The 26,357-nt window shown below is 47.5% G+C and overlaps 1 protein-coding gene across 1 annotated transcript in view; it reads right to left on the bottom strand.

The window, feature by feature from the left end:
* kmt2d (lysine (K)-specific methyltransferase 2D) overlaps positions 1–25,949 on the bottom strand; it is a 32,952-nt gene extending 7,003 nt beyond the window's left edge. Inside the window, exons 1-49 of the mRNA XM_088289596.1 lie at positions 25,704–25,949; positions 23,502–23,585; positions 22,349–22,448; positions 22,061–22,263; positions 21,819–21,928; positions 21,550–21,712; positions 20,796–20,967; positions 20,565–20,679; positions 20,246–20,424; positions 19,865–20,151; positions 19,154–19,273; positions 18,297–19,042; positions 18,103–18,216; positions 17,878–17,991; positions 17,687–17,791; positions 17,415–17,596; positions 16,996–17,160; positions 16,292–16,401; positions 16,146–16,187; positions 15,877–16,062; positions 15,619–15,789; positions 15,415–15,537; positions 14,292–14,413; positions 14,057–14,192; positions 13,889–13,966; positions 13,735–13,812; positions 13,487–13,645; positions 13,333–13,402; positions 12,978–13,216; positions 12,802–12,875; positions 12,558–12,608; positions 10,861–12,462; positions 10,611–10,784; positions 9,849–9,988; positions 7,772–9,525; positions 7,560–7,683; positions 7,272–7,353; positions 7,131–7,197; positions 6,792–7,024; positions 3,777–6,695; positions 3,542–3,691; positions 3,310–3,474; positions 3,085–3,232; positions 2,916–2,997; positions 2,664–2,836; positions 2,375–2,499; positions 2,170–2,305; positions 1,431–1,552; positions 17–1,352 (exon numbers count right to left, since the gene is read on the bottom strand). Of these exons, the coding sequence (XP_088145722.1) occupies positions 17–1,352; positions 1,431–1,552; positions 2,170–2,305; positions 2,375–2,499; positions 2,664–2,836; positions 2,916–2,997; positions 3,085–3,232; positions 3,310–3,474; positions 3,542–3,691; positions 3,777–6,695; positions 6,792–7,024; positions 7,131–7,197; positions 7,272–7,353; positions 7,560–7,683; positions 7,772–9,525; positions 9,849–9,988; positions 10,611–10,784; positions 10,861–12,462; positions 12,558–12,608; positions 12,802–12,875; positions 12,978–13,216; positions 13,333–13,402; positions 13,487–13,645; positions 13,735–13,812; positions 13,889–13,966; positions 14,057–14,192; positions 14,292–14,413; positions 15,415–15,537; positions 15,619–15,789; positions 15,877–16,062; positions 16,146–16,187; positions 16,292–16,401; positions 16,996–17,160; positions 17,415–17,596; positions 17,687–17,791; positions 17,878–17,991; positions 18,103–18,216; positions 18,297–19,042; positions 19,154–19,273; positions 19,865–20,151; positions 20,246–20,424; positions 20,565–20,679; positions 20,796–20,967; positions 21,550–21,712; positions 21,819–21,928; positions 22,061–22,263; positions 22,349–22,448; positions 23,502–23,550 (14,095 nt within the window). The 5' untranslated portion in view covers positions 23,551–23,585; positions 25,704–25,949. The remainder of the gene's footprint in view (positions 1–16; positions 1,353–1,430; positions 1,553–2,169; positions 2,306–2,374; positions 2,500–2,663; positions 2,837–2,915; positions 2,998–3,084; positions 3,233–3,309; positions 3,475–3,541; positions 3,692–3,776; positions 6,696–6,791; positions 7,025–7,130; positions 7,198–7,271; positions 7,354–7,559; positions 7,684–7,771; positions 9,526–9,848; positions 9,989–10,610; positions 10,785–10,860; positions 12,463–12,557; positions 12,609–12,801; positions 12,876–12,977; positions 13,217–13,332; positions 13,403–13,486; positions 13,646–13,734; positions 13,813–13,888; positions 13,967–14,056; positions 14,193–14,291; positions 14,414–15,414; positions 15,538–15,618; positions 15,790–15,876; positions 16,063–16,145; positions 16,188–16,291; positions 16,402–16,995; positions 17,161–17,414; positions 17,597–17,686; positions 17,792–17,877; positions 17,992–18,102; positions 18,217–18,296; positions 19,043–19,153; positions 19,274–19,864; positions 20,152–20,245; positions 20,425–20,564; positions 20,680–20,795; positions 20,968–21,549; positions 21,713–21,818; positions 21,929–22,060; positions 22,264–22,348; positions 22,449–23,501; positions 23,586–25,703) is intronic.
* Between the last annotated feature and the right edge of the window lie 408 nt (positions 25,950–26,357).

Genomic DNA, 26,357 nt, shown 5'->3' with positions numbered 1-26,357 from the left:
CATATTGACGTCTTACCCTGAGGAGTCATGTCACGGTACTGCAAATCCTCCATGCCATGTTCCAGAACACGCACCTCAAACAAGGGGCGGCCATCATCCTCGCTGATGCGACAACGGTAGCGACAACGCTTGTTGGGCACGCGCGTGCTCCAGTAGATGCGCGTGGCCTCATAGCCGACAGGGAAGATGGCCGTAGGCGAGTGAAAGACGGCCATTTGGGAGGGCAGCAGCTGACCGACGGCGTGAAAGATGAGACCACCGACGCGGAAAAGATGGACGCGGTCCCCTCGCTGCAAGATGCTGGCTATCTGCTTGACCTCGTCGCGCTCGATGTAGACCCGCCGCAAAACGGCGAAAGAGCAGAGCTCGTCGTCGCTGGGGCCTTTCAACTTGTGCTGCGTGCACAACATGGTTTTGTCTTTGAAGAACATGCAGCGGGCCCGAATGGCGCAGGCGAAGTGGTAGACGTTTGGGCAGCGCAGTCGGTTGCAGCTGTTGGTGGCGCCCGTTTTCTGGCAGCACGCGCACAGCGTGCGCAAGCCGCGACGCAGCGCCACCTCCACGTTGATGAGCGCACCCCCTTGCGTCTCGTACACCTCAGTGGACCACAGGGCGCAGTTGAGGTGCACCCACAAGTCCACGTCGATGTTGAGCAAGCGGGCAGGCCCGTCGGTGGCGCCGTCACCCTCCTCGTGGCAGAAACAGCATTTGCGTTTGTCCCGCGGCAACCTCTCGGGTCGCAGGGTAATGCGGAGGCGCTCCATCAGCTCAGACACCTCGCGGCTGCTCTCCTTCTTGGAGCCACCCTTTCGTATGGAGATGACGATCTGCAGCCGCTTCCAGCGAATCCCCTTCCATTTTTTCACATTGGGGAGCAAAAGCTCCTCATCGGGAGAGAGAGGCCTGCGTTGCTTTATGGCTTTGAGCGAGGACTCCAGCGGGCTGGGACAATCTGCCAGGAGAGGATCGCTGATGGATTCCTCCTTCTTGGCAGTAAGAGTGAGGAGATCTTCTGGAGGAGCCGCACGGTGAAATTCCGAATCAGAGGCCGTCTCTGGAGCAGCAACCGTCGCGTCAACGCGTTCGACAGGAGGACCGGCAGCATCCTGCTCGGGCTCCATCTTGATCTGGACAGCGGTCGGAGTGGCAGGCAAAGGGGATGAGAGGGCTGACTTTTTGGAAGGTTCAACCTCATTAGGTGGAAGCGGCGCTGGGGAGGGAGGAGGAGGAGGCGATGGCGACGGAGGCGGGGATTCCTCCACCGGTATAATCGGAAGGTGGCGCACATCCAGGTCATTGACATTGGTGGTGTAACAGTGCTGGACAGTTTTGTCGTCACCATCAGGGAATTCCTGAAAGCAAATAATAATAATAATAAATAATAAAAGACGCAGCAACTGCGCAAAGCGTCAAAGAGATCTTCAGCACACCTGTTTAATCAGTGCCAGAATGTCCACTTGCTTCTTTAACGTGCAGCCAGGCAGAGACACGTCAAATTGCCGTAACCACTCGTCCTGACTGGAGGACGCATTTTCTTTGAGACACAGAGCACCTGCAAGACAGCGGGAGTTGCAAATCATGAACGAGTGGGCTTGACTTCATCGCTCGCTTACAGTCAGCATCGCGAGCGTCACAGAATTTGTTGCCCACTCGGAAGCCATTGCGGCCTGGTCATCCTGGAAGGTCGACGTTCCGGCGTCACGGAATCCTCTAACGTGATTCCATGTGGCCGGACGCTCTGGCGGTCATAGAATCGTTGTTACTGTTGCAACTCGCATTTTGAAATGTATTTTCCCTGCCGTCCTTTAATTTCATCTTTAATCAATTGAATTGTATCTTTCATCAATGTAATTGTTTTTTCATTTTATGCCGTTCAAAAATAAATAATAATTATTGACTGCCAACGAACAATCATCCCCGCTCACACTCATACCTAGGGACAATTTCAAGTGTTCAATCCACCTACAATAAAAAAACGGACTAACGGGAGAAAACCCACGCAGGCGCGGGGAGAACATGCAAACGGCAGACAGGAATCGATCCGACTACCTCTGCACTGCGAGTCCAACGTGCTAACGAGTCGTCCACCGTGCCGCCCGGGTTAAGTTAAATCAAATGAAATTCGTTTCCAGCGGCTTTCATTTGTGGAAAATCTTCCTGGGTGCATACCTGACTGTGCAGGCCCTTTCCCAGGATCCTCCACTCCCGGCATGTCATGGTTCTGGGAAGGGAAGGTCACCTCGTATGAACCTGGCATCCTTATCTTGAGCAGCTGGGCCATGGCCATCATCACGTGGTTCAGTTTCTGGGAAGACATCACATTGGTTTTCATGTGTAGTAGGAACAAGAACGTTAGAAGATGGTGAAATCATACCTTGGCTGCCAAGGAGGACAACGTGAAGGTAACAGCCACCTCGTTACTTTTGGCCTTATCCCACTGATTGGATATGCAAAGCGCTCTTCCATCGGCTGCTTCAAAAGGTTTGCTCTCAGAGAACGCTAGCATAGAAGAACAGGTGACGTTTTATTTCAGGCACCTTTCAAAAATCAATTAGGATGTCGCCGTGACAAGTACGCTGAAATGTTCTCTATTATCTGCTCACATAGTTGCAGCAAATGACGTTATGGTGCACATCTTTGAGCCTCATCTTGCTTGCTTTTACCTGGGATAGCCGTGCGAGGAATGAGAGGAATCACGGGCGATATTGCTCTCTCCGTCTCCTCTTCCTTCGGCTCCCGCAGGCGAGGGAACCGTGGCGTTTCCTCTCCAACGTTACTCTCCGGGGAGGATGCTGGAATGATGCTTTCTGGAGCGTCCTCATCATCACTCTCCATCCTGTCAAGAACAAATCCGATTTTGGCTCGCTTCAGAGCAACGGAATGCGCGAGGCGGCTGCAACAAAGCCCTGCTGTACCTGATGTCCTCATTCTGGTTATGCGGTGGCGTGGGAAGCGCCGCGAGAATGTCCACGCTCTTCACCTCGTCCGCGACAGCGTCTGCGCAGACAATGCGAGAACGTTTACGAGCAAATATTCTGGATGATTACTCAACATAAACGCTCACGTGATGCAGCCGATTTGTACCTATTGGTTTGTTCTTAGAATCGGCATTTTGCTGACCCTGAGAGAGTTCCTCCCCAGGAGTCACCCCATTGAGCAGCTTGTGCTGCACGGAAGGCGGCGGTGTCGGTGGCAGCGAAGATGGCGGTGTTGGTGGATTGCTGAGGTTGCTCTGTGAAGGAGACAATTGCCCTTGATGAACATCCTCAAAAAGGCCGAACGAGGACACCGACTTGAGCTCGGGTTTACCTTGGTGAGTAACTGAGAATAGTAGTCCGGGATATTGTCAAGCATTGCATTTCCAAAGGATCCTTTGAGTTGAGCTTTTCCGTTGGCCGTGCTGCTCCCAAATGGAGCAAACAGATCCAGGCTAGCTGTGATGGAAGGTTCCATCAGAGGCAGCAGAGACAGACCCTGAAAAACAAAGTCCAATTAGCAGCCATTATGAAATCAATTATTTGAGGAAAGCGTGCAAATTTACCTGTTTGAGTTGCTTTATGAGCGCTTCAGCACTTTTTCCAACTTCTTCCTTCTTATTCTTCTTCCGTGCATTAGGCCCACGGTCTCCAGGTGGTTTATTGGTGCGCTTTGGCTTTTGTGGCGGAGCCCTTTTGCTTATCGACTGCAAATCCTGAGTAGCAAGAAAATAACACATTCCATCTCCACAGAACAACTCCGAGGAGAAGAAGAAAAAAAAAAACGGAAAGAAAACTTGCCTCCATATTTCGCGGAGTCCCTTGAAGTTTTTGTTCCAGCATTGCCAGCTTGCTGTTGATGTGACCGTTGATCTCATTGTGGATGCCATCAGAGGGTCTCTGCGCGGCAAGCTGAAGGTTCTTTGTTCTCAAGAGCTTCTGGAGCAATTGCTGTCCAGTTTCAGATCTGCTGTCATCCGCATTAAGAAAAGCCGAGTTGCTCCCAGAAGAAACTACGTCCGCCGTCGCTTCTCGTTTTATGGCACCCGAATGGGCTTCTCCTGCACCATCACAGTGCACCTCCCTCGGCTCTTGTTTAATGTTTTGCAGCGTCAACTTGCAGAGATCTCCTTGAGTAGCGCCATGCAGTGGGCGGGGAACATGGCTCTCTGCAGCTTGTGGTGACTGTTGCTGGACATTCGAACCCATCTGTGGACCATTTGGCATCAGCTGGGTTGTAGGAGATGTTTCGCCGACCGACGACGTCTGCGATTCCATTTTCAGCCCCGCACAGTCAACGGGAGTCTTGGCTCCGGGTGACCTGAGTGGAGATGCCTTGACTTGACTGTATGGACTTCCCCGTCCAGCTCTATTGTCAGCTAACGAAGGCGAAGCGACGTGGGATGGGTGTGGCGAGGTGTGGTGGGTGGGGCTCATGCCAAAAGAACCTCTTGGAGAATATGCATGCGAAGGGGAGCCCTGCGCGCGGCCTGCTGCAGCTGCAATTAGTGCCTGCTGCTGCTGCTGCTGCTGGTTTGGCGTCGGTGGACGCATCCCCACCACTTGGTTCAGAGGGTGTCGGAGATCACCAGGGTGCGTGGGGAGCGACTGACGTGGTGATGTGGGCCGGATCATACGGCTGTGGTCCATAGGAGAGCGTGGCACCGGTAACTGTCCTCTCATAACCGGATGTTGTATTGCCTCTCCTATTTGCGGCTGCGGTTGCCCGGAGACCATCATTCCCTGCTGAAACTGAGGAGAAGCACCTTGTTGCTGAGTGCACATAGCTCCTGGCTTCCCCATGGCGCCGTATGGTAGATGCTGCCCTCCCATTCTTGGCATTTGCTTTCCAGCGTGCGGCGCCTGTCCTGGTAACGTGTGATGCCTCAACTGGCTTTGTTGTCCTTGACCCGCAGGCATTCGCAGCATTTGCCCCTGGTGGAGCTGTCTTTGGGCAATCATAGCTTGGATGTGTTGCAGCTGTTGATTTGGGGGGAGATTGCGCAGCTGTGGATTTTGCGCAATGATAGCCTGCACCTGGAGGTTGATAGGGGCGCGTATGGCGGCAGGTGGCCCGCCGGGCCTCGGTGCCACCATGCCTTGCTGCTGAGCTCTGATCAAGCCCATCATGGCCTGCTGTTTTTGCTGCTGCGCAATGAGCGTTTGCTGTTGATTCATTAGAACTGACGGCGGCTGGCCAATAATCTGTTGCTGGATGTTGGGATCTTGAGATGGCTGCATGACATTCGGAAGCGTTTGTAGCCGTTGTTGTTGTTGTTGCTGCTGCTGCTGCTGGGCTAAGAAATCCACAGATTTCCCTTCTTCTTTAACCACCATCAAAGTGGGCTTGTCAGTTGTAACCGACTCTTGCCTCTGGAGCGCAGCGGGCAGTTGTTGTGGCTGTTGCTGAACCACACTCGGCTGCCGATTCACGACCAAACCGGTTTGTTGATCAGCAAGTGATGTTTGCTGCTGCAACATATAAGCTTGGTCTTGGTGCTGCTGATGGAGGGCTTGTCGCCCCAAATCGGGTTGCTGATCATTTGCAGAGCCGACCTGGGTCATGTGATTGGGAGTGGAGGATCCACTATGCTGGGATGGAGTTTGGGTGTCTGGGCTGAGGTGGTCTCCTTCTTTCGTCTCGAGCATTTGACTATCTGTAGCTCCTAATGGCTGAGGTGTGGTCGTGCCTGTTGAAGGGGACGAGCCCATTTGTGGCGTCGAGGGTTGGGAAAGCCTTGCTTGCTCTTGGCTGGATTGAATCATCAACGGTGTTTGTTGCCTTTGTTGCGTCATCGGTTGCTGCTGAACTTGGGGAAAAGCTTTAGCGACATTCTGCTGCTGCTGCTGCTGCTGAGAAGAAAGCACACGTTGTGCCAGAATGTTCTGCTGTTGTTGAGCCAGCTGAGCCTGTGGACCTCTGAGGACGGTATGACCCGGAGATACAATAATTCCCTGCTGACCCATCATCGGCGCTCTCTGTTGCTGCTGTAGTTGTTGTGTAACTGGCTGGTTCCCAGCCAACCCAGTTTGAGAGGCCATCATCGCTTGAGGGTGGTTATTGGGCTGGCCAGCACTAAAGTTGTGTGGTGGCGGAGCCACTGTTTGGCCTGCACCCATGACTTGTGGAACCTGAGCTATGCTCTGCTGATTGACCTGACTCGCTAACATCTCCTGTTGCAGATTTGCTTGCTGCTGGGAGCCAAGCGGGTTCCCCATCAAACCGGGCTGCGGCTGAGTTATTAAGGCCGACTGTTGATTTCGATGTTGCTGCTGGCCCATCATCGCTTGCTGTTGCTGCTGCAGCTTTGCCATGTGCATCCTATGCTGAAGCTGTCTTTCCTGGAGAAGCCGGGGGTCAGCACCCTGCATTCCAGGTGCCCCCTGAGGGAAGAATCCAGTTGGGGCACCAGGGGGGCATGTGGGCCGAGCACCGTTAGCTCCAAGCGCTACCGGAAGCTGAGGTTGGGCTCTTCCGATGAAAGGCTGACCTTGTGGCATGCGGACGGGCATCCCACCTTGCGGAACCACACCAGCGTGCTGGCCAATGACAGGACTTCCCTGTTGGCCCATCAGCATCTGGCCAGGCAACTTGGGAAACATGTGAGGTGGGGTTCCCTGTGCAGAATGTCCAGGAGCTAGAACACCTGGACCTTGCTGTTGCTGCTTGCTTCTATACTCAGCAATGAGATTGGTGTGCTCCTTCTGTTGCTTGCGTACCTAGAGCAAAGCAGATATTTTAAAAAAATGCATACTAATAAGAATTAACTTTTCCTAAAGTGAAAGACTTTAAGATCTTAATAGCAATCGACATACCTGGTCAAGCTGTTTCTGAATTTTGCTCTGCTCTTCTGTGACCAACTTGAGTTTCTCAGCATCTGACTCGGCAAACTCTCTGCCAGCTTTCTTTGCAGTGCGTTGTTTAGCACAAAGCGCCTTACGTGATTTTCGATGGACTCCAATTTGTTCTTCCAAAAATTTCAACTGCATTTGGAGTAATTGCTGAGTGTGAACAAGCCATTCCTCATACTGGTGCTGTTCGGAATTATCTGTAACGGAAAAATGATCTTAGACATCGCTATGCAAGGTAGCAGCAACAAGTTAAGAGCTGTACATCCTAACAAATGCATTTGTTTTTGTCAGTGCAGCACATACTGATGATTCCTTGAACAAACTGAGGAGGATTTGGTCTTGACGGTGTGGGATCACTGGTTTCTCCCTCCTGAACACAAAAAAATGTTCCCATTAAATGATATTGTAATAATTGTATCCCTTTGCTAAATTGTAACTACTTACTTTTGGAGGCCCTGATGAAATTTGTCCTGGATCTGTGCCTGAGGCAGATGACAGTCGTTGAGCAAGTAGAGACACCTGTTGCCTGAAAAGAAAGCAAAACATTCACGTAAGGCAACATTGTTATAATCATATCAACACATAAAGCAGCACAAAGCTTTTGTTGTAGAAATTGTGGGTAATTCAGGTTTCTATAAATGTACAAAAACAAGTGAAGACAAAACACAAGATGTCAAAATTATGGATAAAAAAAAAAAAAAGAATTGGATTTTTTTTTTTTCCTTGAAGTACCTGTTGATGCCAGGGGGAACAACCATGGGGTCCTGTGCTAACACTCTTTTGATACCCTTAAGAGCCACCATCTTTGCCTTGGCAATGGGATCCATGATGTCATCAGTAGCAAATTTGTCTAAATCTGCAAAACAACACCAAAGCATTATCTGTTGACGTCGGGTGCCAAAAATGGTGTTACAGATTAAGTATAGATAAAAGCCATAGCTTACCTTTGTCTGGGAAGAAATTGTTAGCCAGGGGTGACTGCTTCACCACAGGTTGCTGAGGTGGATGATTGAGACCTGCGTGCACTCCGGGCTGACCCATTCGCACCATGGCTTGCTGCTGGCTCATGGCTATGTGAGGTGACGGCGCCATTGCGGTTCCCAGAAGCCTTTGCTGATGCTGCAGCATGAGCGGAGCACGCGGCACCATGCCGGGCTGGGCCAGCACTGCTTGAGATGGCGGACGGTGGTGTTGCGGCAGCATTAACGGTCCGGGTGCTTGTGGGCTCGACTGCTGACTTGGAACGCACGAAAAATGAGGCGCCATACCTCCCTGGTGAAGGGAGCTAAGCTGTTGCTGCTGTTGCTGCTTCTGCTGCTCCTTCTTCTCGTGTTCCAGAAGATCTTGTATGAGGAGAGGCAGCTCGCCATCCAATGAGCTTTCTACCTTTGCCAAATCGACAGCAGCAGAGTGTTGTCCTCCAACATCGGGCAGGTCAAGTGCATCGTCATCAATATCTGCATGCGCAGCACCGGTAGGAAAAGGCAAGGGCCCATCCTGGCCTTGTAGCGGGTATGGAAGTCCTCCTAAACGAACAGAACTGAGGGAAGCCGACGGGTGGTCTTGTTGTGCGGGCATGACCGAAGTTGTGTTCCCACCTAGAAGCAAAGAGACGGCTTCTACCATTTCATCTTTTACAGCATTCTGTCCTGACAGGAGCTGAGGAGCGAGAGTTTCCACTTTGACTTTGGAGTTGGCAGCTGTGTTCGGGGAGAGTGACATTTGGGTGGCCGACCGGCCCGGTGAGGTCGGTCTCAATGAGAGGGACACCTGTCCAGACTCCAACGTGGCTTTATCTTCCACTTTAACAAGTGCAGATCCCGAGGCTGATGAAGGAGTTTCACTTTCTGCTTCTACTAAACGCAGCTGGTCTGAGAAGCCATCCTTGGGGTCTCCTTGGTCGAGTTCAGGGTCAGTGTAAGCCAGCAGGTCAAATTCATCACTATTAAGCAAGTCATCAAGATGTGGATCATTAGTTTCCAGGTTGTCAAGGTTTCCCAATTCATCATCTCCTTTGTCCGGGTCCAAGTCAAGAGCCAAATCCTCTTCATCCTCCACAACTCCATCTCCTGAGGTATCACCAAGGCCCTCAAGATCAGGCTCTGGGAGTGTCTCGTTGCGTTCTGCAACAGCAGCTTGGTTTTGGTCTGTGACGACGAGACTCGATTGTGAAAGCGGCCGATGTCTGGCGCCGGGAGTGTTGGGACCCGAAGCTCCTGGTTGGGGCTGCTGATTTCCTGGAACTGCAGGTTGCTGAGGTAATAAAGCTGAAAGTTCACTCGGCTGTAATTTTAATTGTGAGACAACACCCCCCTCAGATGGAATAGCAGCGGCATGTGATATGGGGCGCTGCTGAACATAAGGTGCTTGTATCTCTTGCGGGCCGAAGGGGCGCTGTCTGGGCTGAGGTCCACGTGGCATAAACTGGGGTCGAAGTTGAAGCCTCTGTGAGTTGTGTCTTAATTCAATAAACTGTGCTGGGGGTCCTTGCAAATTTTCTCCTCCATGCCCCGGTATAATGGGATGAGGGTGACCCATGCCTTCCATACCCTGAATGTTGACGGCAGAAGCGAGATTGTGCCTTATAGCCATGGCCTCCATGCCAGGGTGGGGGAATCTCCTTGGTCCTGCCGCATGCCACTGAGGAGGGAACGGTGGACGAGGGAACATGCCCTGAGGCTTGGTGGGCCCTGACGGCCTGAACGACAGTCAAGGAGAGAAGATAGGAATTGTCAAAGCGCTTAAGTGGAACGGGTTACCCACAAAACAAAGACAAAATGCCAGTGCAGTAGTGTTAAGTTACTCATGCATGTTTTTCATATTAAAAATGTAAAATACTGCAAAGGGGTCAAGCTTATTCCATCAAATAGGAGTGACAACGGTCACAAAACCATCTCAAATATTAAATGATCTTTCTTTGAATTACGATATAACAAAGCAGGCCGAAATGTAACCAATATACACGGCATTAATATTCTGAGCGATTTTAACAGACGACTAAGCGATAACTTGCATGCATACCTGAGTGCACTCGGATCCATGATAGCGGCGGCTCCTGCGGATGACGGGAAAAGGAGCTTGTCTGTCATGCCGCTGGCATTCACAGGCAGCTTTCCCATAGCCGAGGCCTGGACGCCAGCGGTGTTAACAGCAACACGATCCTAAATAAAGAAAGAGACAGGGAATATAGTACGTTCAACTTTCTATTTGCCATTTTCAGACTGCTTGTCACATGCGACAACATCCACCGTGCCCTTGAACCCTTTCATTCTGCAACAAGCTACCAGGCCATTCTTCCCACAAGCCATCACTGCATTGAACTTAAAACACCAACTGAGCCCATATCGCGACTTCTTTTTTACATTCAAAAGCTTCTTGACTCCACTGCTACTCTACATAAAACATGTGGCTTACTAGCTTTCATTTACTGTTTTTTCTCGACCATAAGGCACACATTAAAGATGTCATTATTTTTCCAAGATGAATGGGGCACCTTATAATGCGGCCTTGAGTTGCAAAATCTGTAAATGTTGTTGTGTGACTGATGAGTGCTTTGCTTGACGGACTCGGAGCATTCCCTGACAACACGCTGCTTACAAAAAAGATGAAAGACGAGACCGAGGGCAGCAGGCGAACGTTAAAGGGTGAAGGCTGCATGTCAAAGTAGTCGCTAAAGGCATGCCCCCAGTAGGTGGTGCAACAAATAGACTCACAGTACTGCTTTGCCATGTTGTGGTAATTCTAAATATTTTAGAGGGTGAGGATTTGGGGGGCTCACTGTACCTGTGGATAAGGTGGTGGTGCTCGATGGATCTTATCTGGTTGAAATGCACCCATCTCTCCTCCTGGCCATCCAGGAGACGCGTTGCCTGCAGCAGCTGCAGCTGCCTCCTTTTCTTGTCTCATGGTGTTCCGTTGCATTTGTTGTCTGATCAGCAATTCCCTCAATCTCTGACGCTTAAAAAAAAAAAAAAAATCACATGCATTAAAAAATATTTTGTGGGATAAATATTTTGACCAAAACTTTTAATACCTGTCTGTGCTTCTCCAGCTCAGAGGGACTCAGGCCCACCAGTGCAGGATCTTGCACTGCTGACACGTCAGCCATTTCTTGAGTGGCCGTCAAGGATGGCTGATGAGGTGCATCTTGAGAGCGGGCAGCCGCCAGTTCTTGAGACCCAGAAGGAGGCATCAATCTAGAACCGTAGCTGTCTGCAATAGTAGTCTGCTGTGTTTGCGGCTGGGGTTGCTGTGGTTGACCTGTCGCCTGCTGTTGGGCTACCTGAGCGCTTCCTGTGTTAGCGCCAAAAGGAGGAGGGAGTTCTGAGAGATTGCAAGAGAGAGGATCTCCAATGGGACTTCCGCTGGAATGCAATTGAGGTGACTGATTGGGATTAGGAGAGCTTTTGGAACCTGTACTTCCATCTGGTGCAGCAGATGTGGGGCGAGGTGGTTTGTGGAGAGTCATGAAAGGGTCTCTCGATTGAGGCCTTGAAGGTGGCTGAGAACAGTGTTCGGGGGACTGGAAACGTGGCGTCACAGGAGACTGCGCAGAATAAGCATCATTGGAGAGCCCCCCGGGCGTGTGGGGAGACTGACAGCTGCCCTGGGATTGCGGGCTAGAGGGAATTCTCGAGCACAATTCCTGTTGCGCTACAGGATGTCTCTGCGGTCCAAGGGAACAAGCGTCACCTGACTGCAACTTGGGAGCGAGTGGAGACTGAATGTGGTGGTCGGAGAAAGGGTGAGACGGAGACTGCCTGTACCCTTCAGAGTGGTGGCTCGGGGAGGCTCCGGGAGGAAGGCCTCCACCGTCCCCTTGGTGCATTCGTGGTGTCAAAGGTGCCTTAAATAGGACATCCCCAGACTCCAGCATCCCAGCAGGGGACCCAGCGGCAAGGTCAGGCCTTCCGAGAGGAGTGGCGCGAGGAGAAGGTGCACTCAGATCACCCCGATACTGGCTGGCAGGGGAAGATGCAACGGAAGGTATTGGGGATGAACCGTATTCGGTCTGCAAAGTTCGTTGAGGGTCTCCATAATGCGTGTTATGAGGTGGTGAGAAAATGGGGGACTCGATCCCAGCGCTTCTTGAATGAGGACTTTGTAGAGGTGTGAGAGACTCTTGAGAGCCTTGCTGAGATTGTGACAAATGACCCTGTTGATGCTGCAACTGTGATCTGAAATAAGGGTCAACCTGCTGAGCCCGTCGAGTGGCTCCTGAAGTCCCTGGTTGCATGTCAAAGGGGCCAAGACTCGCTGGCCGTCCCTGAGGAAGACCCTGTGGGCCGGAAGCAGAATAACCTGAGGAGGAGGAGGCCCGTATGGGACTCGCCCCAGCATAGGATAAAGGAGTTGGTGGGTGGGAGTGAGAACGGGGGGACTGAGGAGGGAGCTTGGCAAAAGGATCTGTCCGGATTTCAGCTGATCCCGGGGTCTTTGCAATTCCATCTGAGAAAAAGACAGAGGAAGATCCTGAATCTGGAGGGAAAGGAAATGGGCTTTCTGCCGAACTCGGCTGAGACGAAATGGACATCGATCCGGAAGGCGGGGGGATCTGGAGGTGTAGACTGGGTCTTTCCCCTTTCATACGCCCGGGCTCGACCTTAACAGGCCGGCACACCTGACTCTCTGCCTGCTGCGAGATCACAAAGGGAGAAATGAGGGAAACAACAACATGATTACAATTTGTAAAAACGTTCCCTTGCCAGACTATGAGAAGTTTTAACTTACCTTCTGTGCCTTGTTGATCCTCTGCGCTGCTCGGTTGTCTTTGGCCTTTTGCTATTAAAATACATGACCTCAAATTAGATACAATTCATCATTCGTCTGTTACAAATATGTCTATTTTTTTATCTGCTCCATGATAGACCTCAAAGTAATACATTTTGCTCCAATTGTTTTACGCCAAAATAATGAATGCAAAATGCAACAAAATATAATGTTTGCTACTGTTAATAAAAACTACAGCGCCTACCAGATAAGGAACTTTGTCAGCCGCTGACACTTTTCTCCAGATCTTCATGATTTGCTTACAGCGACTTGCCCAGTCTGGAAAAGTGGCAAAAATATGCAATCAATGTATGACGTGTTCAAAGACTTGAAGTTGAAACAATTTTCATCAAATGATAATTGCCTTCCACACACACACACCTGGGTAGTCCTGTTTGAGAGTGGGAAAGTTGCTATTGGCATAAAGCACAGGAGAAATGGTTGAGAGTTCTCCCAGCTCCTCATCTTTCTCCCATCGCTGGAGACTACGCTGATTATAGGACAGTCCATCGCCTTCTGCCTCGGTGGGGGTTGGTGGCGACGAAGGAGTCGCTGGTGTGGATGGAGTAGCCCAAGGACTCTCCTCCCCACCGTTTGGACTGAACATTCCTCCTTTTTCTCTGAACACAATTCAAGAGGATGACGGCTTACAAGACTGACGAAAAAAAACAAAACAACCCCAAGCAGAGTAGAGCTAAGCTATACAATGCTAAATAAGAATTGTAACCCTTCCTACCGCATGTCAAAGAACGGCGATTGAGAAAGGGCAGGGAAAGCGTCCATAACTCCAGCCGAGGGCAGAGACCCTAGAAAAGACGTATATTTCATGGCCACGTCGCTTCATCAATGTTCCAACGCCAATAAGATGACAATAACTGCATTCTACACACCTGAGAGGAGACCTCTTTGCGGCAGAGCGCTACAATTGAGTTCTCCCTTATTGCCCTCTGAGATGGGCTTCATACCCTCCAAGGTGGAGCCTTCGGACACTCCTAGAACCTTCCTGAAAAACTGCTCCGAATCCTGATTCTCTACTCCTTGTGGAAGACCTGACAAGGAGGGAAAACGCCAAGGAAGAAAAAAGTTCAACACCTTTTTTTGCATCGTTGAGTCCCACAGTGTCATCTACAAGGGTTACCTTCACGTTTTTCTGCATCAAAGTCATGAGGATCAGATGACCCTGGGTCCTTCAGTGTTGAGGATGGTGCAGAGACTCCTAAAAAATATGGTTGTTGTCAATACAATTCCTTTCAAAGCAAAGCAAGACGATGTGTAAGTGTCCAGTTACTAACCTGCACCTTCTCCCTGAGCCTGGGGGGCCTCACCCCCCTCTTGCTTGAGATGATGCACCATACGATCCTTGGCCTCAGCTGGCAAGGCACACCAAAGTTATAAACAAATAGTTAACTTGTGTGTAGTGACATTATGTTTCAAAGTTCAAGTCGTTTTTTTTTTCTTACTTTCTGGGGAAGTAGTTTTGAATGTCGATGGTGCGGGTAATGAATGTTGAAGAATGCATGCAGCTGGCCTCTGGCCAGGGGTTGTCATGACAGCCTTCTTACTCAAGTCTATGAGCGTCTTTCCAAAGAAAGCCTCCTGCACCCGAAAACAGAGTATTGCACATGTGGATATTAGACGAGGAAATCGGCCCAAAACTTTTCGTTCGGGGGACCACACGAAGACAGACAAACAAACCTGGAGATACGCTGGAAACATGTCTTCAAGTTTGCTCTTCTTTCGTCCCCGACGTTTCTTAGCCTGTTCCTCCCCCTCCAATGGTTTAGGATCCATGATGTTATCTGTGTCAGGATGGGGCCCTGCGCACAGCAACAAATAAAACATTAATAAAAAATCTAAATAGTCACAAAGGTGGATAGATGCTCAGCAACAAATCATTTTCAAAATTTAAATTGACATGCCATACTTTGTCACAGCTCCAGCTCTTGTGAAATGCGCTATATAATAAAGTTGTATCGTATTTTATTGTATAGCGTTTACATTTTTTTTGCTTAACGAGATTAAGTAACACCAGGGCCTTCTTCTATAATTTGACCCTGAAACGCTTCTCAGTGGGATACGAGTACTACGGACCTAGTGCCTATGATTATTAGTAGGAATACCGAAATTATTATCGATATTTTCGCCCCCTCAATAAAACACAAAAAGTGAAATGTTAAAGAGAACATGGAAAATTGCTTTTGTATACAACTAATTGGGTCTCTGGTGTGGCTTCCTTCGTCAAACGTGAACGTAAACAACCAAGTAAATCTTTTGTAAACTGCCAATTTCTGTAAGTGAGAGGTTCTTCAGTTCCACTCCACAGTGGAGCTTAATGAGTGGCAGCTGAGTGTTTGATGATGCGTCCACTGAATGCGCCACACGTAACGAGTAATATACTACACTTGTCAATTAGTGTATCAGGTAGTAAATCTTCAAGTGAAAACGCCGTTCTTGTCTTTGCGGGCATTAAAACGTTTTTCACCCACACCAGATTCGACTTGCGCAAATAGAAGTCGCAAGCTTCGTTCAAACCCTTGCACTGCCCCTGGTCGTCATGGTAACAAAAGCTGTACTTTGCATTGGTTCCACAGTAAAGCAGGCAAGCTTAGGGGTCGCTATTTTCTACGAGACAGTACCGCCCCCTCAAAACCAGGCAAGGCTCAAGAGCCATTAAAAAAAAAATGGTGCTTAAATTTCTTCTGGTACTTTGACAAAAGCATGTCACAGATATGTTATTTTGAAACAAGGTATCTGTTGGTGTATTAAATAGTGGTCAAAAGCATAACATGAAAAATGGTCATCCATTATTGTTACTGACCCTCTTCCATAGTTCTCTCTATTGGCTGTCCGTCTAACGTCGTCTCTCCAGCCAACTGGGCAAAAAACTCTTTCTTCAACCGTGTGTGACACTTCCTTTGTCGCACCATGAAGCCTCCAATTCCTAATGCAATGAATTCAGAGATGATCCAAACATACTTGAAAAATGTTGCTGAATCTATCTTTAAAAAAGGCGCGAGCTTACCAGGCCTGTAGGGTTTCCGTTTTCTTTTTTTACCATCTTCCGTATCGTCCACCCCCCCTTTGAGAACGTCACATTCAGCCATGCCATCTGTGCCTCCGTCAACAGCACCTTCTCTGTCTGGGCTTCCGGGGTTCTCCATCTTTGCGTCACAATCCATAGACTCCCCACAGACTAGATCAAATAAAATTAAGTTTGAAAAGAGCGGAGCATTTTGCGCACAAATATGGCGGAGCAGAAGGCAAGACATAAGATGCCGACCTTTTCCCTCTTCCCCCTCTCCTTCCTCCCTCACGTCCATTCCATCAGGGCCTCCTTCACAACACAAAGTGCCGAGGCGAGAACGCCGCTGTCGTCTTTTGAGCAACGGAGACATGGAGATGGTCCGCAGAAGGGACATTCCCGATTCTGTCAGCCAAACACCCTCTAACCGGTAGAACTGCGGCTCTGAAAATTTCACGATTTAAAGGTGAGAAAAGGACAACTTAGTATAGAATGCACAAAAAAAAAAGAGGCAAAATTTCACCAACCTGGCTCCTTTATCCGTATTGAAGCCATAATGGCCGACTCAACTATAATGAAGAATAGAGTAAAAAAAAAAAGACAAAGTCATCCCTTAATTTCATACAGCAACATTCCAAGACTATTTCATTATTGATGTCAAGTTCTGACTCACCGACAGGTTTGGGAACATATGGGCTGCATGACGTGCATGCAAAGCCCTCATCAGACGCTTGTTCCACTTCATCCTCCGTATATAAACTCTCACAGACCGCATGCACCCATCTTTAGAGGCACACAGACGTAAGAACAGGCGAATGTGACAATCAAAATAGATCCGACATTGCAGTAAGTAATTCACTACAGTTAACATAGTATATGAGTATATATTTTTTGATTTTCAAAAAGTACATATGCCATTTTTTTCATTCCTTTTTCAGTTGCTGTGCATCGTGCTTTCACTGTTCATCAAAACAAACGAATCTGTAACTGCAACACAACGAGCGGTCCGTTTGCACTTCAATCTCGGTGGACATGATGCCGTACCAGCGCGAAACACGATCTCGTTACGGGTTGCCAACTTCAGAGCTACTGGATCTGCATTGAAACGTATCGTGTGGACAAAAATCCCATTAGACTGATTTAATTTCTAAAACATAATGAAACAGAATGGCATTATATGTACTTTTCGAAAATAAAAACACTTTTTTGTTTCTTTATTTTCTTTTTATTTAACCTACAAATGTGTCAGATCATTTTGTCTGACGCGTGTATACACATTTATACTTGTATAGTCCCTGAAAGAGATCATTAGTGGCTGTCTAATACATATTTCATTTTCTTTTATTCATGTATTTCGTTCTCATGAGCACCACCCACCGATCGCAATGCTGACACTGCAGGAGCAGCTCCTCCTCCATGAAGTTCTCTCTGCATACTGGACAGGTGACGAGGCTGGCACAAGGGCCACAGTGAGTGTAGTTATTCTGCCACTCACAGTGGAAACCTGGCGAGTTGGAACCGCATTGCACACAGCACACACACCTGCAAAGAAGCAATTAATACATTCATATACAAGATTCAAAAAGACTCCGTATGCCAATGTGAGTGTGTCACAATTTGTCTTTTTGCTATAGAAGCCGGCAAATTGAGAGTCAGGCTAATGCAATTTCTGATGAATGTTTTACATAATATGCAAATTTACAGAAATTCATTTCCATTTGACCCCATTCAAAGTTACAAGGTTGAACAAAGCTTTCACAGGTCCTTTTCCCCCCCTCCTTTTTCTTCATCTTTACCATTTGCATTTCCAACCTCCCTTGGGCACTGTGTGCAGGGGCGGGTCCAAGCAGTAGGTGTGATAGCTGACGTCGCAGTCATCGCATAGCAGCAGACGGGAAGGGTCCGAAGCCTTGCCACAAACTTCGCACACGATACATTCCAAACAGCGCCAGCCCTTGCGCAGCATTGTCTTTGTGATCTACAGAAGACAGAGCGTTTCATTTTGCATGCCTTTCAAAGGACTCGGGTGTGTGACAAAGGGAATGAAGACATTAAAAGGGTTGCTTACTTTGCTGTTCACGCAGTAAGGATGGTAACATTGAGCACACTGCGCACAGGCCAATAACTGCCCCTCCGCCCCCTTCCCAAAGCTGCCGCATACAACGCACATATCCTGGAAAAAAAAAAGGAAATTCGGCATTTAACAGTGACAAGGATGCCAAAATACAAATGAATGCATTTCAAATGAAGGTGCTGTACCTGGAGCAAGACAAATTTGTCTGTGTTTGAAAAAAGAACCACCGTGTTCTGCATGGTGTCATCTTCCTCATCATCCTCCTCTTTACTTATTCCAGAGTCTGTGGTCATGCTTAGCTGTGAACAGGTGTGAGGGACAGGGGGAAGAACAAACAAAGTAGAAATAATGAGTGTTTTTCTGTCATTCTTTTTTCCCCTCCAGTACTCCAAATGCAAAATTTGGCTCACCAAAAAGGCGTCAATGCAAGAGGCCATGGCTTTGAGGCGAGACCTGCCACCCCGCCCTCTGCCTCCACCACCTCCACGTGGTCGACGTTTCCCGGGAAAACTATTGCTTCGACCCTATGGAAAATACTCCAAGTCAGCTTCTTTTCTCAAATTGTCAAAGGTAAACAAAGAGGTGTCTAAGAGTGAGCGCTGACCTGTTTGACCCTTGAGCGGCCGGGGGATCCCCTGCGCTTTACCTTTTCGGCGTGACTCCCAAGAGGTTCAAATGGAAGCGAGTCATCAGTTTCAGAGCGGCCGAGCTCCATAGAAAGGTGAGGATCCGCTTCTCCGGGAGAGCCCAGGAAACCACTACTACTTTCGTCCCCGTGACTCATGTTGGACATTTCATCCAGAAGCAATTCCGGCTTCACCTCCTCCTCCTCCTCCTGTGCTTCCTCTTTTATGTCCACGTCATCTCCTTCTCTTCTCATTTGCTCATCGTCATCTTCTTCATCCTCCTCTTCTTCAGAGTGAGGTAGTAGCCTCTCCTCCATGTTGACAATAGAGGCTCCTAATTGAGTGTCGGATGGTAAAAGATGAGAAGACGACTGGTGCGCCTGGCATGGACTTGTGTGCCGCTCAGCAGACGGGTGCACGTGCTCCGCTTTCTCTAAAGACGCTCGAGAAGGCGAATACTTTGACAGCGTCTTACTGAAAGATTCTCCACTTTGGGAGCCACTCGAAGCAGCCTTTATTAATGCTATTGATAGAGGCCGATCCACAGAAAGAAGACTCTCCGGCTTCTCCACCTCCATGTTTTCTGGGCCCTCCAGTGTTTCTTCAACTTCAGGATTTTGAGACTGTCTCGAGTCAGCTTGGATCACTTGGCTGACTGCCTCTTCCGCTCGCCTTTCATCAGCAGGTAGACAAAGGGTACCCTGTTTGGTCGAGCACTCCTCAGCTAGGATTAAGGAATGCATGTTATTACTTTAATCGCTCACAAGTCTTCCATTGACCACAGAACGCTTTTGTCCATGTACAAAAATGCAGGTGGACAGTTGGCCGTTCCTACCTGGAGATTCAAATGTTGCCGCAGACCACTCTGAAATGCAGTCGTCTTTGTCTATCTTCAGCTCCTCCTTTGACAATTTGTCACCAACATCCGTTGTCCCAAGAACAACAGCCTCCGCACCTACAAGAGGAGAATTGGTTAAGGCCCGCGACAAACACGAAAATATTTCTTTTTAACTGGTGTGTGTGTTTTAGTGCTGTCAAGTCATTACATTTTAACTCATTAATTGCAAAAAAATCCATAATTAATTGCAATTAATTGAATTTTTTCTATGACTGTTTTTTGTGAAGCTTTTTTTTGATCCGTGAATATGATTTAAATGTTGACAGGGATTTTTCTGAGAAACAATTCTCAAAACTTATGCAGTGCATTTAGTTGTAAGCACCACACGCCAGCAGTGTTGGCTTGCAAGGCCCAGTGGTAACTTAAGCAAGGTTTTTTGTTCTAAAATGATGTGTTCAAGAAGTGAAGCTAATATGGTACAGGGTTTTTTGGCTTTGCAGGTTATGCAAATTAATTTTTGAAACAAATAAAACTGAGTTAAAATATTTAATCACGTTATATATAATTATTATTACACACACACACACAACTTTCCTCTTCGTCAATGTATCGTTTCAGTATTACTATCAAGGTGCTTTATACAAGTATAGTCTTGAAGTCTGAATTGTGACATTACGACAACACTCGTTGTGATGGGCACGTACTGACCTAGGTCCATGGGTGTGACGTCTTCAGCAGTGGCTTCTGCAAACCCCATGTCAGATGAGTCTCCCTGGCCTTGTAGCACATTTGTCGGCTCTTCCACCGTCATGTCAGCCTCCGTTTGGATTGTCATCTCCACCAACTGGATCTGCCCTTCCGTCTCATCCGCCACCTCAGCTGTTTGAGTCTCTGCCGTGTGCGCTTCGGGGAGACGCTCCTGCTGACGTGGATCCGCCTTACAAAGCAAGCAAACGCTCTTGACTTCTGGGAGCTCACACTCTCTGTGCACCCACCTGAGAGGACAAAAGATCATAGAATAAATTACAGAAAGACCACATGTGACTGAAAGCCACAGATGGGCAGTATATGCGCAAAGGCAAAAGAAACCTGTGGCAAAGGGTACAGCACTGAAGAGCCACAGACGGGTGCGCAGCTTTGCCGCAGACGCCACACACTGAGCTACGCTGACGCTGGCAGGCCTCACACACAGCGTAGTTGTCAAACCATTGCGCGGAGCCAGGCAACACCAGTCCACGAACGCCACACTCCATACATACACGACACCTCTGACAATTTTCACATAACGGAGAGAAAAAGACTTGATCAAAAAAAGCCGTCAACTAAACTGGAAAATGCTTTCTCGAGAAAGCGACCTTCCTTTTTGAAAGGAAGGGTTCACCTTTATAAGACAATGAATGTGACTTACTCTGCATTTCCATGGATCTGAGGGGAGGGACTCCATGGCGGGCTGCAGGCAGAAGGTGTGGTAGCCCTTATCACAGGCGTCACATACTAACATTTTGGAGTCTTCACCTGGTTGTCTGGAGAATGAAAACAACGCAAATGAGTGACATCACGGCAATTCCAAAGGACATGCAAATGGCTTATTAAGCATATACTGAACTGCGCGCAAATGCATTGACAGGGTTGAACTCACCTGCAGGTCTGGCACACTTTACACTCCGGGCACTGCCATCCAGCCCGCTGTATGGGTGTGGCCCCAATTTCTAAACAGGCCGCGTGATAATGTAGGCCACAACCCGTACAGAACAGCAAGTCTGTGAGTTCCCCTGCTGAGTCACACACTGCACACCAAGACTCTTCCCCTGCTGTGAACATCAAAATATAGAATCAGATCATTATATGAACTCGAGTTGGTCGTAGTTCATCTTAAGCAACACGATGCTAATGCTGGCAGCTAAAAAAAATAGACAGGCAGCAGCGTGGGTTAGGGTTAGAAAACGGCAACATTCATTTCACTGACCCCCTCATTTCTGATTAACTTTTATCTGATCTTGTTAGGGGAAGTGTGTATTTATTCACAGGAAAGTGAGGCAATACATTCTTTAATCATCATCATCTCACTTTGGACATGCTTATTTTCAGACAGACAAAAATGACTTAATCTTCACTATTGCTAAAGTGAAAACAGCTTGCATGTATCCTGAGTTTAATGGCTCCGAAAAAAAGTGTTGAAATTGTGTATATTTTATGTGTCAATTTCCTAAATGGATTTTTAAGCAAAGTTACGGAAGTTTCACTGGAGAACCAAATCACAAATGGAATTATGATCAGCAATAACTGACGAGATGAGGAACTTGCTGTACAGTTGAAAACATTTTGTAATTATTTGTGTGAGCATCCGTGATGTAACTTGGTTCGCAATCGCGTGAACATGCATTTCATCTTACCTAACTCTTCGGCTTTGTCGATGTGCTGTGGACAGAGAAGGGCCAACTGCTTCATGGACTGGAAGGACCCACTCGCTGCCGCGCAGGGGAAGTGGTAAAAGGTTGAACAACCCTCAGCATGGCATCGAATGGTTGCACCCAGCCGTTTGCAGTATGCACAAAGCTGGAACAAACCAATGCCAAATATCATCATGCGTGATACTTTCACTAGGAAAACGTTTGTTATTCCAAACATGGTCCTCAATCCGCATTATAGACTGTGCACTTACCCGCTGTGTCCCTGAGATAACAGCCTTCTCCACATTGTCCAACCCGTCGTCATCCATTTGTTGCACTCCTTCAGACCACACCGCACACCAGTGATGAACCCAACAACCCCCTGCATTCCAAACAGCATCGTTAGGTCATCAAATCTCCGGGCAAACTTGGATTCACATCTACGAGTCCTGTATTTTCTAATTGACATCATCTCCGGATTTGAAGTGGTAGTAATTGGTGTCTGGAAATTAACCTGAGTCATCAAATAGTGACGCCAGACAGGGGGTGTCCGAAAATCCGATGGAAGACAATTCATCATTTCCAGGCTGTGGCAGCTGAGAAGCAGATGGCTGCAGGGATGACGGTTTTGACGTTGACCCAAAGTGTCGGAGTTCCCGTTGTCCATGAAGGCTGCGCTCCACACAGTTGCAAAGAGCACAAGCCTTCACGCACTCTCTATTCCAAACACACGCAAAGGCTCACCGGTTAATATTGTCAACAGTTAAGAAGCTCAGACGAGAAACGCGAACAAGGAACATACGCAGGTGGACTCGAAGAGGCGGCAGTGGGATCGGACACATCCTCAGCAGCAAGGTGAGCTTGAGACTCTTCAAGTTGTCTAACAGGAGCGTTATCATCAGCTAAAACAAAGAATAAATACACATTAAAACTGTGGTCAATAGGCCTGTTGCGATCATTTTTTTTTAGGACGATACATTTCCCAGAAACTAGCATCACAGGGGGATAGTATCATTGATGTTTTTTTTTAATGTCACTGATATGATTAAATACATCCTTTTTTTAACAGCAATTAAAATGATTCTCTTTGAAATGTAGAACAATAAATAGAATACAGTTGAATCAGTCGACACCCGCTAGTTGTGGAAGATGGGAACAATGGCCACCCCGCAAATAGAGAAAATCAATACAGAATTGTCAGCCATTTAAATGAGGGGAAAGACTTTCTAAATAAATAAATAAAATTTCCAAAGCCTCCATTTTTTTTCAAGAAATGCTCATAAACATTCAATAAATGTTGGCCACACAAAATTGGGAAAACCTAACAAACAAAAAACTTTTTAAAAATATTGAAAACAAATCTACGAATATGTAAACCTGAGAGTGCTAAACCACGATTATATGGGCGTCGGCTGTATCTTAAAAAAACTGATTCGGGCTCCATTCACAAAAATTGCACGTAAAAAAATTGTAACACACACGTAGTGGCAGAGTAAAATAAGAGGTCTCATCTCCTCCTGTTTGGGAATTGTATTGTTTCTGCAATTTATATTGCCTATGAAAAGCATGAAGCATGTCTTAAAACGTTGGTTTTTCAAGTGATGAATGACGACATTGCTCTGGCTTTAAAGAGAGTCGCGCGTTCTAATTGCAAGCCATCAGGAAATGCACGGTCCTCTAAGACTTGCCATGTTTTTTGTTCCCAGCTGAACAAATTCCGTGCGATTTAAATGGACTTTGTTGTGCTGCTACTTTCTTCATACAGTAAAAATATATATTACGTAGTAATTATCGTGACAGGCCAAGTGGTGAACCAACTGCTAATTTTAAACAGCACAAAGTAGGGAAAAAGTATTTTACAGTACAATGTATTACAGGTGTGAGTCTAAAAAAACGTATTTACTCCAAACATACATGCAAACATATTGCTAAGATGCAGAAGGCGTTCAGATTACCTGTTGGCTCAGAGTCGCTTTCGTCGCAGTTTGATTTCTGCTCGTCCATCCCCCCAAACTGACTTTGACCTCCTTGACAGAGATCTGCGGTGTCAGAATAAAAACACCTTATAATAATGCAATATGACTGTTATTAAGTATGCTAACAACCAGAATACATTTAAATATGACCTGCAGTGACTAAAGTGAAAGCTCAGAAATGACACTATACAAATTGAACAGAACAGATGGTGTCCCATGCAGCTAGCTATCAAGGACGTGTAGACCTTTTCATATGAAAATGTAAATATTGATTACAATCCTTGCTAAATAAGCCTATTATAACACCAAAGAATATTGAAAATAATAACAATAATAATAATCGTTTCACACTAACCACCTGAGAAATACTTAAACATGCATAAAATGCATCCAGTTTTGTCCAAAGGTAATGTGCCTTGGAGTCAGTCATTGATTAGCACGAGCAATACTGTAATCGAGTCTGCTTGCAAATTGAGCAAATGAGCGCGAGGAATAGAGGAAGACCATACACAGAAATTAACATCAAGTGCTTATTCACCCCGCTGTGCATTTTGCAAACCGCTTGGATGGCAACACAAAAGGAAGGGAAAGTGTTTTAAGCACTAATTGCGTTGTTTCAAATAAATGTTTATTTTTTCTTTTTTTTTTAATACACAAAGAAAAAGAGAACTTCCGCGTTGCAAACTTCCTGTTGCAGCGCTGTTGTTGCCGTGCGGAACCAAAGTTGCTCACATTAAAGTTCCGCTCGGAGCTTCACGCTGTCGACCAAGTACAGTACAGTCGAGTCAATCAAACGACGGCCTCGCTATTGTTTCAGCTGCACAACAAATAACACCGAGTCGTGGCGTGCGATCTGGCCTTCTGCCGAACGTCGATGTCGACGGAAAGCGACTTTTTGCACGCAGCTCAACTCCGCTTCAGACGAGGAATGATAACATGGCAGCGTCTACAATATGTGCCGTATGATTATAATCCCCCCCATGTCAGAAAATAAACCAAATGAACGCCGCGCCAATTTTATCACATAATGTGTTATGTTCTGCAACTTAGATGCAATTGCCGTCAAGTTACAGTACAAACAGTATAGCCACTTCGAAGTGAAAATGTAACATGGGTTGCCAGTTCCACACACACACGCACGCAAAACGCATTTTGTAAGGCAGTCGGAAGAAAAAAATACTCTGATGGACGGACGAATAATTTTCACGTGTTTGTCATGCATTGAAGATATAAACATCATGCACTAAACTGTTCAAGAACAACATCACGCGTATAAACAACACTATCGTGCACATTTCAGCAGCTGGTTTTAAAAACAAACGGAAACCAAATACAGCTTGAGCTCAATTTTAAATGTGCGCAATTTGGTCCAAATTAAAGGTAATCAATTCGGTGAATTTGGCGGGTGAGCGGATTGAGACGACATCTTCGAAACAAATGTGACAAGTCGAAACAGTCCATGATAACGACAACACATAATTCACGACAGCATAGCCAGTCAAATAATGCGCTCCGTAGGCTTTTGTTTCCAAAAGGCATTCGATAGTGTTTAGCCAAAGTGGTGAGTGATGGCAAAATAGCGTCCTGGTTAGCTGGGTTGACACTGAAAGTAAAAAACAAATTAAGTTTCATAGTGATCGTATATGCTTCCATTGTGCTGATAATGTCAAACAACATCTGCATCTTGCTGTCGTTCAAGACTGAACATCACACAGCTCGATGAGAACAGCCACGCCAATTACTATTCTATGTAAACAACGATTTGAGGGATTCGAACGAGTCCAGCAAATAGCCTAGTCCACATCCCTAGCGACGGACTGAAACGGAAAATCGAGCAACTAGCGACGGTGACGTAGCAGCTAAGTGTCCCGAAGAGCCAAAACTGCGAAAACTACGATTTGTCGCATGCATAACTGCATTCACTCCTGGAAATGATAACTGCTAACTTGGACTAAAACACCCTGGACACGGTCACCGCGGAGCAGGAACCAAGCCCAAGTTAGCGCCCAGGTAACACGGCTAGTACTCCAGCAAGTAGACAGCGTCATCTGCTGCTACAAGCTAACAGCTAAATGCTACCGAGAGCGGAGCCAACATTGCCCGTTCTAAGGTCAGGGTTAGTGTGTCTCTATTTACGCCTGGCACGAGAAGTTGACTTAAGTCGCCGTCGACGCTACTGACCTTACGAAAACAAAAGCGTCTCCTCACACATCAGCAAAATCCAAAGAGCCTCACGGCAGCTTCCCGTATTGCTTCTGGTCGCTTCATTTTCTGTACCGGACTAACGCTGCGGCTAGCCGGCTGGAGCGAGAGAGAGAGAGAGAGAGAGAGAGAAGGTGGGGGAAGTGCACACTGCACACAGGCGGAAAGCTGCCGAGTAAGACCGAGCTCGCCTCGCTCACTGCTCTCTAGCCCTGCTTTCGTACTGTGTACACTTGACTCAACGCCGCCGAGAGAGAGAGTGGGAGAGGGGGACGCTGGCTTGGCGAGCCAAGCGCCGCTTCAGCTTGCTAGCCCCAGGCACATATTCACCACCGGCGTCAAGAGGCTCCGATGCGGCTCGTAGTGCTCCTGCGGTCCCGTTCGATGTTTTCTTTCCGTTTACACGACCGGGCTTGTGGATGTAGCTTCAATGCTAACAACTAGCCTCTGCATGTTTGTGTTGAGAAATCATTCTCGCGAGGTCGTAGTTGCACGGAATAGTGCAAAAAATCAACACTGACTTAGCGTAGTGTTTTTTAAGGCACCATAATGGACTCGCCACTTAACTTTGCATGAAAATGCCATGTTTTTTCCCTTCGCACATACAACGTTACACAGTTGAGCAAACTGCGC

The sequence above is a fragment of the Idiotropiscis lumnitzeri genome, chromosome 3 (assembly GCF_059441095.1).
Source record: "Idiotropiscis lumnitzeri isolate Australia: NSW breed Sydney's pygmy pipehorse chromosome 3, RoL_Ilum_1.0, whole genome shotgun sequence".
NCBI classification, from domain to species: Eukaryota; Metazoa; Chordata; class Actinopteri; order Syngnathiformes; family Syngnathidae; genus Idiotropiscis; species Idiotropiscis lumnitzeri.
Note: the sequence above shows the minus strand (reverse complement) of the source record. Positions and strands in the feature narration are given on the sequence as shown.